This window comes from Camelus ferus, chromosome 19, assembly GCF_009834535.1.
Source record: "Camelus ferus isolate YT-003-E chromosome 19, BCGSAC_Cfer_1.0, whole genome shotgun sequence".
Lineage (NCBI taxonomy): Eukaryota > Metazoa > Chordata > Mammalia > Artiodactyla > Camelidae > Camelus > Camelus ferus.
In genome coordinates, this window is record NC_045714.1 from 2148797 (window position 1) to 2166905 (window position 18109).

General features: G+C 38.8%; 1 protein-coding gene across 1 annotated transcript in view; it reads left to right on the plus strand.

Annotated features, from left to right (window-relative positions):
* The window catches only part of STK4 (serine/threonine kinase 4), a 78053-nt gene that overhangs the window by 44524 nt on the left and 15420 nt on the right, over nucleotides 1–18109 (plus strand). Inside the window, exon 10 of the mRNA XM_006193515.3 lies at nucleotides 1225–1382. Within this exon, the coding sequence (XP_006193577.1) occupies nucleotides 1225–1382 (158 nt within the window). The remainder of the gene's footprint in view (nucleotides 1–1224; nucleotides 1383–18109) is intronic.

Sequence of the window (18109 nt, forward strand, 5' to 3'; positions counted from 1 at the left end):
TCCTCCCTATTCACTTCTTAAGACTCAGAACCCTAGTCTTTTTTTCTGGTTACTAGGGGAAAAGGGCAATATAAATGCATGATCATGGAAAGTACTGGGGGAAAAAAAAACCTTCTGTACTTCCCAGTATGAGTACTAATCACAAGTACAAAGCAACTTTACCACATGAAATAGTTACGCTAACTAGGTTTTTAAGTCAAGGTAGGTGAAGTTATTCTTCTTGCGATTATAACTAGTTCTAAGTAGTAACTGATCTATTCTGCTCCCATATGGTAACTGCTGTTCCATAGCTACTGATTCTGCTCTGCGGTTGGGCTGCCCTGCTCTGTGACTGTTGATTTCAGTTCTCAGCGATGGTTTGAGACCCAGCCTAAGGTCTTTTCTACTTGTCTTCCCTGACCACCCTGCTTACAAGAGCTCTCCATCTTCTGGGCACGTGTAGCTCTTACAGTCAGTTTGATCTATTTAATATTTATCGTATACTATCTTCTTTTAAAAAATATTTAAAAGAATTAAAGAAAACATCTATAATCCTACTATCAGAGACAAGTGCTGTTAACATTTTGGTATTATTTTTTTCTAGTCTTTTTTTTTCTCTTATATATATCTGATTTTACAGAGTTGAGATCTTATGTATATATATATATATGTATCCTGTTTTTTTCTTCTTAACTTTATCATATACCATTTGTAAATAGTATTTTAAAAGTTTCATCATATTTCATGAAGTGGATTGTGATTTACTTACTTTTTTATGTACATTTTTCTCAGTCAAATTATATCATGTGGTTACCAAGGGAAATTACTGTATGTTATCATCCCCTTTTCCCTATTCCAGCGCCTGTAGAACATACAATATATGTAGATGATTAATAAATATTTGTGCTTGCTTCTGTTTTCAGTCTAAAGGAACTCTTTGCTATAGGGGATCCAAAAAGTATTCCTTGCACCTGACTCAGAGTCAGTACCTCGCCAAGTCTTTCCATTTAGAAAAAAGGACCCTAGGAATATCTTTGCATGTATTTTAGGGGGGCCATGAATCCTCTGAAATTGAGAAGCATTTTGAGTGAGCACTTGTGCATTTTCCTGTAGTTTTCATTAGCATCTTAAAGGGGTCCTTATATGACAAAAAGCCACTGATTCCGTGACGGTAGCCCATCTGGACATAGGCCTTATCTGAACCGAAGAGACTCTATTTCACCCTTTATTTTTCTGGGTTTTCAGGAAGAGATGAGACCATGCAGCCTGCAAGACCATCTTTCCTTGAATACTTTGAACAAAAAGAGAAGGAAAATCAGATCAACAGCTTTGGCAAGAGTGCGCCTGGCCCCCTGAAGAACTCCTCAGATTGGAAAGTTCCACAGGATGGAGACTATGAGTTTGTAAGTAGTGCTGGAGGCAGGTGGCCACGTCTGCCGGGGAAAGTTATTTGAAATATCACACGTCCAATTTTGTCGTTTCACTGAAAGTGCAGAGTGCCTGAGCATTTTCTTGTGCAGCTCACGTCTCCTCTGAATGCCCCCGGCGGCAGCTCCGGGGCTGAGGGCCTCAGGAGTTTGAGACATTTTGACTGACATTTGAGCCTTTCCAAGGCCCCCTACTAGTGGCATCTTTTTTGATTTAAAAATTATTTATTCACTTGCCACTTTTCTTTTTGTTGAGTTTGAAATTGTTAATGATAAAAGGAATATTCAGTCATCACATGAAGATGCACCGTCTTTGATAGTCTATCTGGGATTGTGATTTTGTATTTGAGTTACACTGGGGGGCAGTTAATGCTGTTGTAGTGTGTTAGTTGTTTTGCTAACCATTAGCCTAATTTTAGACTCTCTGAGAGGATTATTCTGAATTTTGTCTGAGGATGAATATTAAATTATTCCAAAGTTTCATAGGAAAAACTGGGTGTGTTTTTGCTTTTTCTGCTGTGGAACACTCTCCCTCAACCACAGACACTTGTTAACACTCACAGAGACTTAATGAGTAGAGGCAGTAAAAATTTTGGAAAAAAAATAAACTAAGGAGTCTGCATTCCTTTTCTGAATATTTTTAGAGAAGAATTTTCTCCTTAGGAATATTTAATTTTTACATTAATAAATTTTGTCATAATTCTGTTGTTTATAAGAACTTAGTTTGGGCATTATATTTGGATTTTGGGAGGGCTTCCTAGTCCTGGCTTTCTTTTGGTCCTACTGATGGGCCTAGAGGAAGTGATATCATTCTTCCATAACATAGTTTATGCTTTTGTAGAGGGGCAGGAGTGTCATCATTTATACAACTAATGATAGACATCTTCTGGGGACCAGAATAACTCACCTGAGGTTATTTAACCGATTAGTCACTGAACCCACGTTAGAACTCAGGTTTTGTGTATTATCTTTTTGCTCATTCACTATTTATTCATCGTCTACTGCTGTTCACCATCATCTCTTACTATCATTTATTTGTTCAGTTAATTATTCATTTTTTGAGTGCCAATATGTGCTTGACACTTTTCTAGGGATAGAGTAGTGAACAGAACAGCCAAAAACCTATTCCTCATGGAGGTTTCATTTTAGATGAAGGAAAATAGGAAGTAAAAATATTTAGTGTGTCAGATAGTGGTAAGTGTTGTAGAAAATATAAAGCAGTTAGCATGCACGAGATCCTGGGTTCAATCCCTAGTACCTCCCCTAAAAATAAATAAACCTTAATTACCTCCCCCCTCAAAAAGAAAATATAAAGCAGGAAAGCCAGATTGAAAGGGGAGAGGAGGGAGAAGGAGAGAGAGAGAGCAGGTGCCTACGTGTGTGTGTGTGTGTGTGTGTGTGTGTGTGTGTGTGTGTGTATGTAAAGGTGTAGCAATCTTAAATAATGAGTTAAGGAAGGTCTCATTGGTAAGAAAATGAGGGAGTGAAGTATGAATATGCAGAGGAAGAGCTTTTCAGGCAGCTGGAATAGCAAAGGTAAAGGTCCTGAGGCAGGGACTTGCTTGCTGTTTTTGCAGAACTGTGAAGAGAATAGTACGTCTGGAATGGCATAGGGGGAGCAGGTAGCACTGAGATAAGAGACGTAATGGGGAATGAGATAAAGTAGGGCTTTTTGTGTAATAATAAGAATGTTAGCTTTTACTCTGAGTGAAATGGAAAGCTATTGGCAAGGTGTGACTTGATCCTACTTATGTTTTAAAAGTATCGTTTTTGTTGCTATATTAATACACTATAGGGCTAGATTTTCTGAACACAGATGTAGTGTTGTTATCTACTGTAGAAAGGAGTTCAAATAAGGGGCACGTCTGCAGCTGTTCCTCCCTTCTAGGTCTTTGGCATTCATAGTTTTCACTGAGTCAGAATTCAGCTTCAGAATCCTCCTTAACACAGTGTTCCAGGCTGCCACTGTTAATTAGAGTAGATTCATGAGATTTTGAATCATGTTTGTTGTTCCATGTTGCCTCTGTAGTTGTCTTGAACATATTTGAAAGGACTGATTTTCTCAGTTTAATGAGTCTTTAGGTAAAGATGAAACAACTTCTGGGTACCAGATCACATCGCCATTGTGACAGAATGCTTAAGAATCCTCAAATTTGTATTACGTGGTCTAGTTAGTGATCCTGAAAGTCCAATCACTTTAAGCTGATCGTTAATTTTGGATCAGTGGTTCCAGTGTTTGATGAATTCACTTCTCTCTTCCATAGTTTTCCTGTATGAAGATCATTGGCAGAGAACTTATTTTGATGGGTAAGCTACTTATGCACATAGGCTTTAGTAGGCCTTTAGAGAGAGTGCTTTTTATTTTGGAAGTAGATGACTGCTGGAGAGAGTGGGCCCATGAGCACAGTGACGAGGTTAGCACGTTGCCCAACCTGTTTTATTCTTGGTCCATGCAGCAGAAGAGTCCTGAGACTCACCAGAGGTTATAAACTGGCATCATCCAGCCCATAGACCTTTTTGCGTGTCCTGTGCAGTGTTTAATAATTTTAAATTCTAAATCACGAAAAAGAACACAAATAACAAGTGTGGGCGAGGATGTAGAGAAAAGGGAACAGTTATGTGCTGTTGGTGGGAATGTAAATTGGTGCAGCCACTGTGCAAAAACAGTATGGATGTTTCTCAAAAACTAAAAATAGAACCATATGACCCAGCAATCCCACTCCTGGGTATAGATCCAAAAAACCCTCAAAAACACTAATTTGAAAAGATACATACACCCCAGTGTTCATGGCAGCATTATTTACAGTGTCAAGATATGGAAGCAACCTGAGCATCATCAACAGGTGACTGGATAAAGAAGATACGGTGTATATCCATATGGGTATATGGAATACTACTTAGCCATTAAAAAGAATGAAAATTTTGCCATTTGCAGCAATATGAATGAACTTGGAGGGTATTATGCTAAGTGAAATAAGTTGGATAGAGAAAGACAAATACTGTATGACATCACTTATATGTGGAATCAAAAAAATAGAACTAACTAGTGAATATAACAGAAAAGAAGCAGACTCAAAGATACAGAGAACAAACTAGTGTTTACCAGCGGGGAGAGGAAGGGGCAGTATAGGAGTAGGGGATTAAAAAGTACAAACCATTATGTATAAAATAAGCTGTAGTGATATATTGTACAACATGGGGAGTATCACCAATATTTTATAATAACTGTAAGTATTGTATAACCTTTAAAAATTGTGAATCACTGTGTTGTGCACATATAATATTGTATATCAACTATAACCCAGTGAAAAAAACTGGCAAAAAAATACTGACATTGAAAAAAAAAATTTTATGTAGTTGCCTGGGTTTAAATACTGAGAGCTTTTCCATAAAATGTTGGAACTCTGGCTTATTTTGAAAACTTGGAAGATCTGGCCATAAAAGACCTACATTTTTGATTGTTAGTTTTCTGGAACTGAGGAGCAGCTGCCCTCTTTGGATCTAACCTACTTCGTTCACTTGTAATAATTATCTGACCTGTTTGTCATTTAGGGCATTTGATATTGGGACTCTTGCTCTAAATTACTTAGATTTGTGTATGTCCACATTGTGCCTTAGCCAACTCATCCTGACCTATAGATTTTATTCTATTTTTACCTTCAAAATTTTAAGAGAATTCACTTTTAAATTCCTGTTGTATTTATAAAATTGAATTGCCTTATTTGCCAAGTTGAAAAAAACAGCAAAGATTTCCTTTGATGTTTGATATATAGTGATTAAAGAGTAAATAAAAGGTGCTTGAAAGTGCAGTATTCTCTAAAATTAGTATTTCATACTCTATAAGCAGATTTCATTTTTGAAAATGAATGTTGCCTTTATAAGAATTCAAACCCTCCCATTTTGCCATCGTGAATTCACAGAAAGCTGTAAAGCTAAGCCCAATTTGGCTCTTGGATCTCCCAAAAAAACACTGCAGTGTTTTAGTGTAAGAAGGCTGGAGTGCCAAGAGGGCGAACAGGACAGACAAGTCCCAGGCTCTCCTGGAGTTGACAGTGAAACAGACATTAAGTCAGGTAATATACCAGTTCAGGTAATCATGGCTATTTTTTTAAAAAGCACAGTTAGAGATAGTGTGAGAGAAGGCCTTGCAGAGAGACAGGTCATTGAACAAGACCTGAATGAAGCAGGGAAGCAAAGAACAAGTACAAAGACTCTGAAGCAGGCCTCGGTAGGTGTCTGTGAGGAGCAGAGTGACACACGATAGTGGTCCATTGTAAACACATCAGTAATCACAGTACTTGTGAGCACATTCATATCACCTATTAAAAGATGGAGATTCTTTGGATAAAAATAACAGTCAAAATTCAGCTAGATGCTGTTTGTAAGAGATCTAACTAAAATAAAAATATCACTGAAACGCGTAAAACAGAGGAATGGGAAAAGATACACTAGGCAAATACTAGTGTAGAAAGAAAGTAGGTGAAACTATATTAATATCAGATAAGATAGAACCCAAGACGAAGGAATATTACGTGGGGGAGAGAGAGATTTTATTTTGCTCAAAGGTGTGCTTGATCCCAAGGAGGACGTGAGTCATGAACCTATACAAAGAACCTGTATGTTTCTCCCAAACTGATAGAAATACAAGGAGCAGTGAGAAAATGGCAGTCATAGTTTATGGCTTACATATTCTTCTCTCAAAATTTGACATTTCAATTAGACAAAAAAAAAAAAAAAAAGAAGACTAACACAATTAACAAGGTTGATAAAACCAAAAATAGGAACACATCAAATATTCATGAAACTTTGAAAACATAACTCTAGCTGGAGAGGGAGGGAAAGGGGAGAGAGGCTAAGAGAGGGAGGTGTGTGTGCCGAGGCATTAATGGCCCGGAAGCCCTAGGTGACTGTTTTTGGAGGGTAGAGGGTGTGGGTGTGTGAGGAAGCGGGGAGGGGGATGCACACATGCTCAGTGTGCCCTTATTTTTTTCTGGAAATATTTAGTACTCTTTAGATTTTTTTCCTGGTGTATCAGAGAAATAAAAATAGAATCCTAATGCAGCACAAAGAGCTAAACTGATACAGCTCTGAAGCTGTGTGATAATGGGTCCATCAGGATATAAAACCACCAAACTGTTCATTCAAAATTAATTCGATAAAACTGACAGAACCTGAACATGATTGCTTGTTTGGATTGCGTGGAGAGTTAACAAGCCATTCAAATGGCTTTTTGTGGTAAAGAAGGATAAATTTTAGCTCTGATTCTTTCCTGGAGGATGACAACAACCTATGTTTATGAGACTTTATCTTAACCATTCTCTCTTGGATCAGGGCTCAAAATATGATGGTTAAATAGAGATTTCTTCCGATTTTTATAAAGGAGCTTTCCTGAATTGTCAGGACATGGTCAATTAGTCATTTTTTATTAGATTGCACTTTTTGCTTTTGGCTATACACTTAGAAATTAGACACTTGGTGGGAGATGAGATTTATTGCTACCCTATTTATAATTTAAATTCATGATTGATATGGTGGCAAAAATGTTTTATTTACTCATGTTTAAATTAATACTCTCAAGGATGCATCTCAGCGTTTTCTGGGAACCCAAGTATTTCCAACTTGAAACCTTATCTGCCATTTTATAGAAATAAAGGAGACACTCCCAAGACAGTCTGTCTTTAAATTTATTGTTCATTTGTTTCAAAATGAGTTTTAAAAAAAAAAATTGTGTGTCCTTAAATACCCCAGCCTCCATTGCTAAGATAGAATCTAATGAAGTTCCCATTACTCAGCTATAACAGTCATCAGCTCTTGGCTATTCTTATTTCATCTAATCCTCCTCTTCCATTATTCTTGGGACATGAAATGTTGAGAAGACAGGGGAAAGATGCCAGTTTCCTTACCCCCATCCAGAGACAGAATCTCTGTTAGAATTCTCAAAGTAGTATTTGCATTTGTAGCCTAGTGCCTTTGAAGGAGAAAACATGATGTAGGACTTTTCTCATTCCCTGAGATGTAATCCTCATACCACTTCCCTCCCCTAACACGACCACATTTACCTAAAAATCCCCACACTCTGCCGCTGAAACGAAATACAGCAGAATTGCGCATCTTTTGTCTTTGACGACATTTTCTCTCCAAGCACAAATCATTCTGAATGGACAGTGTGTGTTTTCCTTTCTTCTTCTCACTGTTGGAGTTCGGTGCTGATGTTACCAAGATTTTGAGCTGACACTGTGAGGAAGAAGGGGTATTGAGAAGAGGAGGAGAAAGCTGATGGATGATAATTTATTGTGTTGTAAAGACACACCTCGTGTGTATTGGTTGTTCTGTCCATTCATATTTTTGCAGGAAAGTGTTAGATTTCACATGTATTTAGAGGGTCTTACAAAGCTGCAATTGGGTCTTTTTGTAAGGAAATATATTATGCCTGGGTGTACTAGGTGACTGCTGTTTTGGTTGCAGTGATATGCCTGGGTAGTTTAGATCACCAAAATCACGCTTTTAGGTTTCTAATCCTTGACTTTACCATCTATTGATTAATTTGGGGCCATTTTCTTCTCTTGGTGCCTCAGTTTCCTCACTGTAAAAATGGAGATCATACTAGTACCTATAGGATGGATTTCGCGTGTGAGTGAGAATTGTGTGGTAAGGCTTATAAAATGCCTTCAATGTAATAGGCACTTCATAAATGTTAACTTCCTCCTCTTTCCTCCCCTCTCCCTTCCTTTCTTGAAACATTGTCCATGGAGTAAATTTCAGTAGCCTAAACCCCTTTCCCCAGTGACTTGCTGTTATAAAACCAGGGATACATTCCCAGAGAAAACTTGCTCCCAAAGAGACTGATTTTAAACTACTCTCAAAGAAAGGAGTCAGAACTGTTACCAGCTGGAAATTGATTCCCCAGAGTGGTTGTGGGTACCGTTTCTAGAACATCCCCACGCTTGCTTGCTGTCTCTTGCTTCTCTGTTCCATACAGTTTTTATTTGTATCCACTTTCATTTCATAAACTAATTAACATTACCGATTGTTTTCAAATCTTGAAGCACTCAGATTACTTCCACTGCAGCAAACACTTTTCGCCAATAGATGCCACCCCCTCACTGCTTGTGTGTGAAGGCCTCCTGGGTGGAATTTCCTTGTGGTTTGGAGAGGTTAGGGGCTTTGTAAAATTAGTGATAATATTACCTCATCAGGCTGGAGGTTCAAAAGACATTCATATTTTCGTCTTTAATTTGGTGATTCTTACAGTGTTCCTGTGAGGAGGGCAAGATGAGGTGGGTTTTTTCTTTTTAACCCCTTTTATAGTTTGAGGAGCTGAAGTCTAGACACTAAAAGGCAACCTTCCTACTTAATGCCAGAATCAAATCTAGAACCCAAATCCCCAGGTTGCTTCCTGAATCTGTTAACTCTTGGGTATTTTCCCACATGAAAAACAAAACAAGCAGATTGCAAGCTCCAGGGACATCCTAGGTACTTAATTAACATTACAAGCCAGGTGAAAGAATCCTCTTTCAAATAATATGTAATGGAGGCTACAGTGACCAGGAAGAATGGTTGCAGGTTGATCCAGTCTTACTGGGAATTTTGTAATATTTAGAAGAGTATTACTGACTTGAATGGTTTTTTTCACACTCATTGAGAACATAATGCAGATTGGCAAACTTTGCATTTCATTAGTTACTTACGTAAATCCCTTCTTGGAACAATATAACTTTTACCTTATTTTGATGTTCTTTATTAATTGACTTTCTAACCATGGGTTTTACAGTAATTGTGCTGTTGTTCAGGAAATGCCATGCAGACTGAAAAAATGCATTATTATTTTAAGAACACTTTGATTTTTGACCTAATATAACCTGTGAAAACAAACGTCTCTATTGTAGAGGCATCTTAATGGCCACAGCAAACGGTAAGCCTTCTGGGGACATCTCTGTCACAGCGTGCCACACAGTCTCCTTCAGGCACTTACTACGAAACCTTTCCTCCCTCATAGACCCTGTTATCTCTTTAATATTAGCTTTTCTGTAAATTTTCTTTTCTTACCTTAGTGGTAGATATTGTATATTTTTAGTAATCTTCATGTTGATTGCTCATTATCTTGTTTCATTGTATTTTTCTTGTTTCCTCTCACTCTCACTATTATTATTATTATTATTATTATTATTATTATTATTATTATTATTATTATAAAACCATTTAACATAATATGTACCCTCTTGGCAAATTTTTAAGTATATACAATACAAGATTGTTTACTGTAGGCACCATCCTCTAGAGGAGATCTCTCAGACTTCATCTTGTGCACCTGGAACTTGTACCCTTCGACCAATACTTCCCTGTTTCCCTATTCATCTCGTCTTATTTTAAACTAATCGGTAGGAATACTTGCTCTCTTCAAGTGGTAGAATTTGAGACGAGTTGTGGGGAGGGTATAGCTCAAGTGGTAGAGCACATGCTTAGCATGCATGAGGTCCTGGGTTCAATCCCCAGTGCCTCCCCCATTAAAAAAATAATAGTAAACAAACCCAATTATCTCCCCCCGGGGGAAAGTAATTTTAAAAATTAAAAAAAAAAAAAGTTTGAGAAGAAATGATGAAAATAGCATTACTGAGTGCTTATCGTGTGTTAGGTCCCTGCCAGTGTCCTGTCCCATTCGCCCCTCACTGCATCTCAGACAGAGAGGCTTAGAGACTCTGAACCGTGTCTCCCACCCACGGCACGTGATTGGCGAGGGATGAGGTTAGGCTTTAAATGTAAATTTTCTGATGTCAAGACCATTGTTTTTCTCAGAACAACCTGCTTCGGTCATGAGAAGTGTTATACATGTGCTGCTGGTGAGTGTTCATCTGATTCAGGTGCTGAATTTTCTTCCTCCGAGGGGCCCGGCACTTGGCAAATTGCCACAGCGCACAGGTGCACAGAAGGTGGTATTTGATTACCTTCTCTGAGCCCATTGTGCCTTTGAAAAACACTCCAAATCTTTTCATATTTTCTCCCTATACTATCCACTCATCTGTGTGTATAGGAGCGTGATAATCAGCTTGTAAATTTGACAGATGTGAAGTTTAAGCTTTTTCCCCCTTCCATGATAAATGTTCTTATGTTCATCAGATGAACTTTGATGGGAACAGCAGTGTTAGGAATCCCGTAGGTCAGCATTGGATAAAGTATGTTAGGCATTTAGCAAGGTGCCTGGGATTCCTCCTCTATTATTAATTTGTTGGTTCCTTTCAGAGTGAGACTTTATAGTTAAAGAGCACCCTGGGTTGGGAATCAGATCTCAGCTCTGACAATAACTAGCTTTGTGTCCTTGAGCAAGCCATCCAATCTTTCTTGGGCTCTTGTTGCTTCATCTGCTAAATGAAGGTGAAATTAAAAAGTCTTCAAGAGCCTTCAAATGCTCTCAGCCTTTGTTTGCTAATCTTTAAAGTAGAGATCCTGCATACCTGTCTTAGGGGTTTTTTGAGCCTGAAACAGATAGCCTGTGTGAAGATGCTCAGTATAAAAGATGCTCAGTAGAGGTAAGGGTTTTCCCCCTGCCCTTTTAAAATGCAGAGAGGTGCTCTGAACACCCTGGAGAGGGAAATGAATACAGGTGGCAGAAAAACATACTGACCAAGAGTCAAAGAGACCTGGACTCAATCCTGGCTTAATCATTGATGAGATCTGTAACTCGGGGCCAGTCATTTAATCGAGAATGAAGATACTAATCATATTTACCTCAGCGTTATTGAGATTAAATTAGAAAATGTGTTTAAAGTGTTTAACAGTGTGCCTGACACAGAGTAGGCATCCAGTAAATTTTATGCACGTGTGTAATACTTAGGTGGGAGAGAGGAAGGAGCTACCAGGGGAAGAATTAACGATAATGAGGTGGGTTGCCCAAAACAAGAGGGATAGGAGGCAATCCCCAAACTTATTTCACAGTTCTGTCTAGAGCCCTGCTACTGTGTCTCCCACTTCCTAGTTTAATGGTGTTTGCTTTGAAGTGTTTATTTAATACCTAAGATGAGCTTAATTCTTTTGTGACTTTCTTGTTCATGGGGTTCAAATATCAAGCTTACTGATTCACACTGACCTTTTGTGCCTTATCTGATCAGATTGCTTCCCTTTCTGTGCCTGCTTGGAAGCTTTAGGACTTGGAAAGTCCCCACATCTGTTTTCTTTTTCAAAACAGTTTTGAAGGGGTTGGGGTGGGTAGAGCACAGTGGTAGAGCGCATGCTTAGCATGCATGAGGTCCTGGGTTCAATCCTCGGTACCTCCACTAAAAACAAAAAATTGTAACCCTGATGAGTGCAGTTGTTAATATGAAATAGCTCCTGTGTATGTGTGGGAGAGAGAATGAAAGAGAGAAAAAATGAGATAAAGAGACCCAGACAAACCGATAGCCATATCTGAGAGCCATCACCTGCCACCTGAGTGCTCCTGCTTGTGTAGTTGAGTTGATGTTGCACACGTCAGATCCAGAGGTGGGCGGCTGCTGAAAGAGTAAACTCAGATCTCCTTTACAGACCCACCAATTACTTCCATTTGCTTTTTACCTAGGGCAATCATAGTCAAGACCATTCTAGGATTTTGTAGCCTTCCGACACAGATGTATCTTTTAAAAAATCTTATTTATATTCCTTTTCCAAAAAATACTAGACTGTGTATTCTGAGATAATTATGGATTCACATGCAGTTTTAAGAAATGATGCAGAGAGATCTGTGTACTCTTCACCCAGTTTCCCCAATGATAACATCTTGCAAAAATCATAGTATAGTTTCACAACCAGGATACTGACACTCATTCAAGATGGATGATGCTCATCCATGAAGATGAAAGAACAGTTTCATCACCATGGGCACCCCTCCTGTTGGCTTTTATAGGTACACCCTCCCCACCCCATTTCCTAACTCATGGCAACCACTAATCTCTTCTCTGTTTGATGTATCTGTTTGGGAATTTAAAAAGTCTTAAGGGAGTGGTGTTTAAAATGAAATCAAGGCAAGAAATTGGCTGTCCTCTCCCAAATGTTCTTATTCCCAAATATGGCAGGACCAAGCACCAAGTTATTTCCACTGGGAAGACCTGTGGAATCTGGAATGGATTCCAGATCCAGGTGGGCATTTTCTGCTTTTTGAAGAGACTATAATTACAAACTACAACCATTCTAGGATGAATTTAAACCAGTTCGTGGGATGAATTAAGATCTTGTGATAAAAATACCATAGATCATCTGTCACATGATTGGTGACAACCCTTCTCTGTACCAGCTTGGTCCGTGAGGGCAACAGCTGCCCACAAGTTAATTGCTGAAGGAATCTTTAACGTTGGTGCCAGGAATTCATTTTATGTGACAATTTTAAGAAGTAGTTCCTCGTATTTGATCAGTATGTGGAGTTTTATGTACAGATACATAGAAGATATGTGGGTCAGAGGATTTTGTCTTTTTCTCATTGCCCAACCTCTCCTCCTATCTCAGTTTTGTCCTTATGGGAAATGAAAATCCCACAGGAAAGCCTTATTCCTGGACTACTGGCCTTCCACCCCGTCCCTGCCCTCCTCTTCCCCTGTCTGCTTTCTGTACCTGGGCCTGTTCAACAAGGAAGAGTGACTGTAGCCTCAAGGAAACATGTAAACTAGATGACCTTTAAGGTCTGGTCCAATCCTGAGGGCCAGTGATGCTGCATCAGTGAACTCTTTTGTAGCTGCTCCAGTGTGATGGAATAGACGCACATTCCACATCCACAGTAAAGGGATGAGACCAGGCTGCAGTACATCCGTCCGTCCCCCACAGCTGTGGGTCACACATCTAACCCTGCGGGGCTGCGGGGACGGGGTAAGGGAGAGCCAGTTTGGCCATGGCGCATGTAATTTTTACAAATTGAATTACCGAAATGGTTCTGAGTTTGCCACTTCACCACAGATCACACCACTTCCTGTTTCCTCGTTTTGAAACTGGCCAGTTGAACTCATTTTTCTTGCCTGTGCCAGCCCCTGAAAACATCTGCATTTGTGACCTCTAATTTAAGTAACCCCTGAATCGTGGACCTTTAGGTGGCTTTTGGCTTTTTAATATTAAACATTGTTTTAATGAACATCTTTGCATGATTTGTGTCCCTTAGAATTCTTTCCTGCAAGTAGAGTGCTTGGGTCAAACTTTATAAATTTGAGATTGTCAAATACCCTATTGTTTTGGTGTGCTATTTATTCATTGAATTATCAATGGAATTCTTATTTTCCTTATTAATTTCAAAGAGTCCTTCATATATCAGATAAGGTGATGAACCTTTTAAACTTACATGATGAAAATACTTGCCCAGTTTTTAAAAACCTTTTAAGTGGTGTCTAACCATTCAGGTGTTTTAAGTTTGTATGTATTTTGATTTAGTTTTTATGTACTTCTCCTTTGTGGTTTCTGGCATTTTATGCCATGTTTAGAATTTTTTCACATCCCAACATTATAAAAATATAATTTTACTTACTTTGTTTTAGAATGTTTATTTTCTTTTTCGTATTTATCCTGTCCAGAATGTGTCTTGGTGTAGAGTAAGGTCACAATCCAGCTTCATATTTTTCTAAACAGCTAGCCAATTTTCCTGACAATCAATGATTTTTAATATACATGGTGAATTTGGAATTACCAAATCTTAATGGCCTCTAGTATCTGCAACTGGGTTGTTTTTACAGATAACAAGTTTCCACTTCAGACTTTGAGTTTCAATATTTTTCTACTTTTAAAACCTCTCGAAAGGAGCTGTGAACAGAACACCATATTGGTTTTGGCATTAACTGTAATGCATCTCAAATAGGCTGATTCTACAGATTTTGATCCAAAGTACTTCTCTGTCTTGATGCCTTTTTTGCCAAGGAAAATGGATTCTTCCTGACCCAAAGGCTTTCAGTGCTGGACCAAAAGGAGTCAGTGTGTCCTCTTAGGCTGGTTGCAGGTTATATAATTTGGCATCAAGTACAATGCTTTTTATTTTTCTCCCAAGCTTCTTTCTATTCTCTCGCCTCCAGGGGCCAATGCCTCTTGTCGCTGGGGACTTTACATTTGGGGGGCAAATTCAGATCCTCTCTGTCCAAGTCCTAGTAATTATAACTTTAAAATGCTTTTATTTTTTCTTGGAAGTTTGATGAAGAGATGGCAGAGGGCTTGCTTTGACAGTGACTCCCAGCTTTCTCTTGTGGAATTTAGCTGTGGGTTGTTTTCACCTGCAGTGATGATTCACTCTTTCACATTGGTTCTCTTTATAGATTTAATTAGAAATGCTTTTGGTGCCTCTGTGGAAATTTACTTGAGTGTCCTGTTACCTTGGCGGATTCCTCCTCATCATATTCTCCTAAATTATGATAGCATCTTTTAAAGAAGATTTTATCATTGATGCTGGTTTTTAGGTCAAGCTTACAGGCAGGGAGCAAATTCTGTCGTTGTGGTCGAGAGGCAGTACAGGGAGTGGTTAAAACCACCAGTCATCATGTAAGGCTTCCATCTTCCCCACCCTTATGTCACTTGGCTAACCTTCAATTTCCTTATCTGTCAAATGTGGATAAAAGTCACACCCATCTCATAGGGCTGTTGTGAAAACCAAATGTCATCACACATTTAGAGCACTAAGGACAGTGCCTGGCAGGTAGTAAACATTTAATAAATTATTTCTTGGGGGAGGTTATAGCTCAGTGGTAGAGTATGTGCTTAGCATGCACAAGATCCTGGGTTCAATCCCCAGTGCCTCCATTAAAAAAAAAAAAAGAAATAAACCTAATTACCTAAAAAAAAAAAAAAGACTTCTTGTCTTCTTTTTCAGTGTTGGTTTGTTCTTCTAGGACATTGCTGTGCTATTCCACCCCCAACCCTTTAGTTGTAAAAAGATGCATGCCCCTTGGATAAAGTTTAGATTTTTTTTTAACATTTTTATTGATTTATAATCATTTTACAATGCTGTGTCAAATTCCAGTGTAGAGCACAATTTTTCAGTTATACATGAACATATATATATTCATTTTCACATTTTTTTCTCTGTGAGCTACCATAAGATCTTGTATATATTTCCCTGTGCTATACAGTATAATCTTGTTTAATCTATTCTGCAATTCTGAAATCCCAGTCTATCCCTTCCCACCCCCTGCCCCCTTGGCAACCACAAGTTTGTATTCTGTGTCTATGAGTCTATTTCTGTTTTGTATTTATGCTTTGGTTTTTTTTTTTTTTTTTTTTTTGGATTCCACATATGAGCGATGTCATATGGTATTTTTCTTTCTCTTTCTGGCTTATTTCAGTTAGAATGACATTCTCCAGGAGCATCAATGTTGCTGCAAATGGCATTATATTGTCGGTTTTTATGGCTGAGTAGTATTCCATTGTATAAATGTACCACTTCTTCTTTATCCAGTCATCTGTTGATAGACAAGATATTGAAAAGCTTAGAGAAGAAAATTTCTCCCACAGTTCCACCACCCTCAGCAATAATCACTGTTTATATTTTAACGTATTTGGTTCCAGTTTTTTATGCTTATATATTATTGCACACAGCTGAGATCATTCTGTGTGTGTAATATGACATCTTGATTTTTTTCACTTAACATATCAAACATTTTCTCATATCATTAGAAACAATTATAAAATTATCATTTTGATTATTACATAATGGTTCATCACATTATGGTATTTTGCTTGACCTCATCATTCTCCTTTTATTTGGTATTTAGTATTGGGAGGTATTTTTGGTTGGAGTTAGGTTGCTTTGAGATCATTCTAAGTTACTTAGCCAGGCTTTTTCTTCTTGTCAGTGGGAGGCTTAGGGGTTGAGGCTTCGTATTTGCTTCTGTTGGTGGTTTTTGTCTGTTGAGTGTGTGAATGAAGCCAGGATTTTAAACCTCAGATGCAACCCTCTCTGTCTCTTGCCATCTTTCTGTTCTGGGTATCTCCATACCTGTTTGCTTTTTAACCTTCCTCTGGTGAGTTTCTTTTCATAACCCTGGGCTGGAAGAAAGATGAATGGAGACCATAATTAGGGCTTTGGTCTCTGACTCAGGGCATTATGAGTGCCCAGGAGCCAGCCAGGATAAACACCATCAATAGATCTTTACTGAGTTACCCAGGCCGAGCGGTTCCTGGTGAGAAGACTGTCCTAAATTGTTCCTGACAAGGTATATACTATTTTTGTCTCAGATTTCTTATTTTTCCTGTAAAGCTGAGCTTAAAGTATGTTAAGGCTGAATTCATTTGTACTTGGGAATATAACGAGGTCTTGTACTTTTTACTTTCAGAAAACCAGCCAAGAACAGCAGTTGGAAAAAGAAATATGTATCCAAAATTGCCAGGGAAACCTGCTGTTTAGATCTGCTTTCTGAGAAACCACATGGCAGATGAATGTCGCCTTTGTCTCGAGTCACAGCAGCCTCGTTCTGCTGGTGAATTACACAGGCTGATGGAAGCTTGGTTTTTAACTCAGTTGTTGAAAGACATTGAGGGCAAGACTTAAATGCCGTGGTTTGTGACCCCAGAGGGTTGCTTAAAACGAAATCAGCCTGTGTGCGCTTGACATTGGTTCTCATTTCCTTTGTTCGGTTCTCACACTGCCTGATCCACAGCTGCTCAGCAGCCTTCTTCTTTCAAATTCCTTCTTTGTGACCGGTTATTCTCTGCTCTTATAATACAGGATGGTTTTATCTCAACTACGTGGTAAGCCAAAGAGCTGAGTACAGACTATGAGTTTCATGAATTTGGGGAGCGGCAGTATGAGCAGTGGTGAGAAATAGTTTAGATCCAGATGGCTGAGAACAGAAGATCAGAAATGGCTCCCAAGACCTGCAAACAGAATCTTGGCCCCTTAAGGCCTAGGAAGGGCACTCCTGAGGTCACTTCATGTGGCTTCACTGAAAGCACAGGGGACAAATGACATGTGTCTTGAAGTCCTAGAAGTTACCATCTCTCTCAATTAGCTGTCTGGTACTGTATCAGTCAGAGGATGCCAGGCTCAGGATGCAAAGGGGCCTCAAAGGACGTGTGTTCTAGCTCCTGGTACGTCTCCAAGAGGCATCATCCAGCATTTTTTTGAACCACTTCTGGTCATTTCTGAGAAGGGGGGATTCCACAGTTGGGAAGTAGTACATACCATTGCTTGCAAAGCTCTGCCTAAAGATACTGTTTTTTTATTTCAGCCAAAATTTGTCCCCAGGGAACTTCTCCCCTTGAGTTTATTTTGATTATTATTCACAGAAACTGTACAGAAGGTTAGTTGGAATTATCTGGACTTTCCATCTTACAGAGGGAGAGGACTAGTTAGTTTTGGTATCTGCCCCTTGCTGACTGTGGAAACTCAGACAAAGTATGTAGTTCTGCGAACCTCAAATTCTCCATCTGTAGAATCAGGTTAGTACTTATAGCTGGAAGATTTAATGAGGGTCAAATGAGATAATACACAAAAAGTTCTTCATGTAGTGACGGGCTAATAATAGTTAACAAATATTTCATAAATGCTGGCTTATATTATTATTATTGTTATTATTACTATAATCATCATACAACAAGGTCCTTAAATCCTGCCCTCTCACCGAAGCAACCCAGGAGGGCTTCTGCTTGTCCTTGTATCTTACCTTTCTTCACGTTTTCTTGATTTACCAGGAATAACACTGTTAGTATTATAAGAAAGTGGAGTGAGCGTGCAGACGATATTTCTGGCCCCTGGAGATATCCCTTCTTTCATAGGA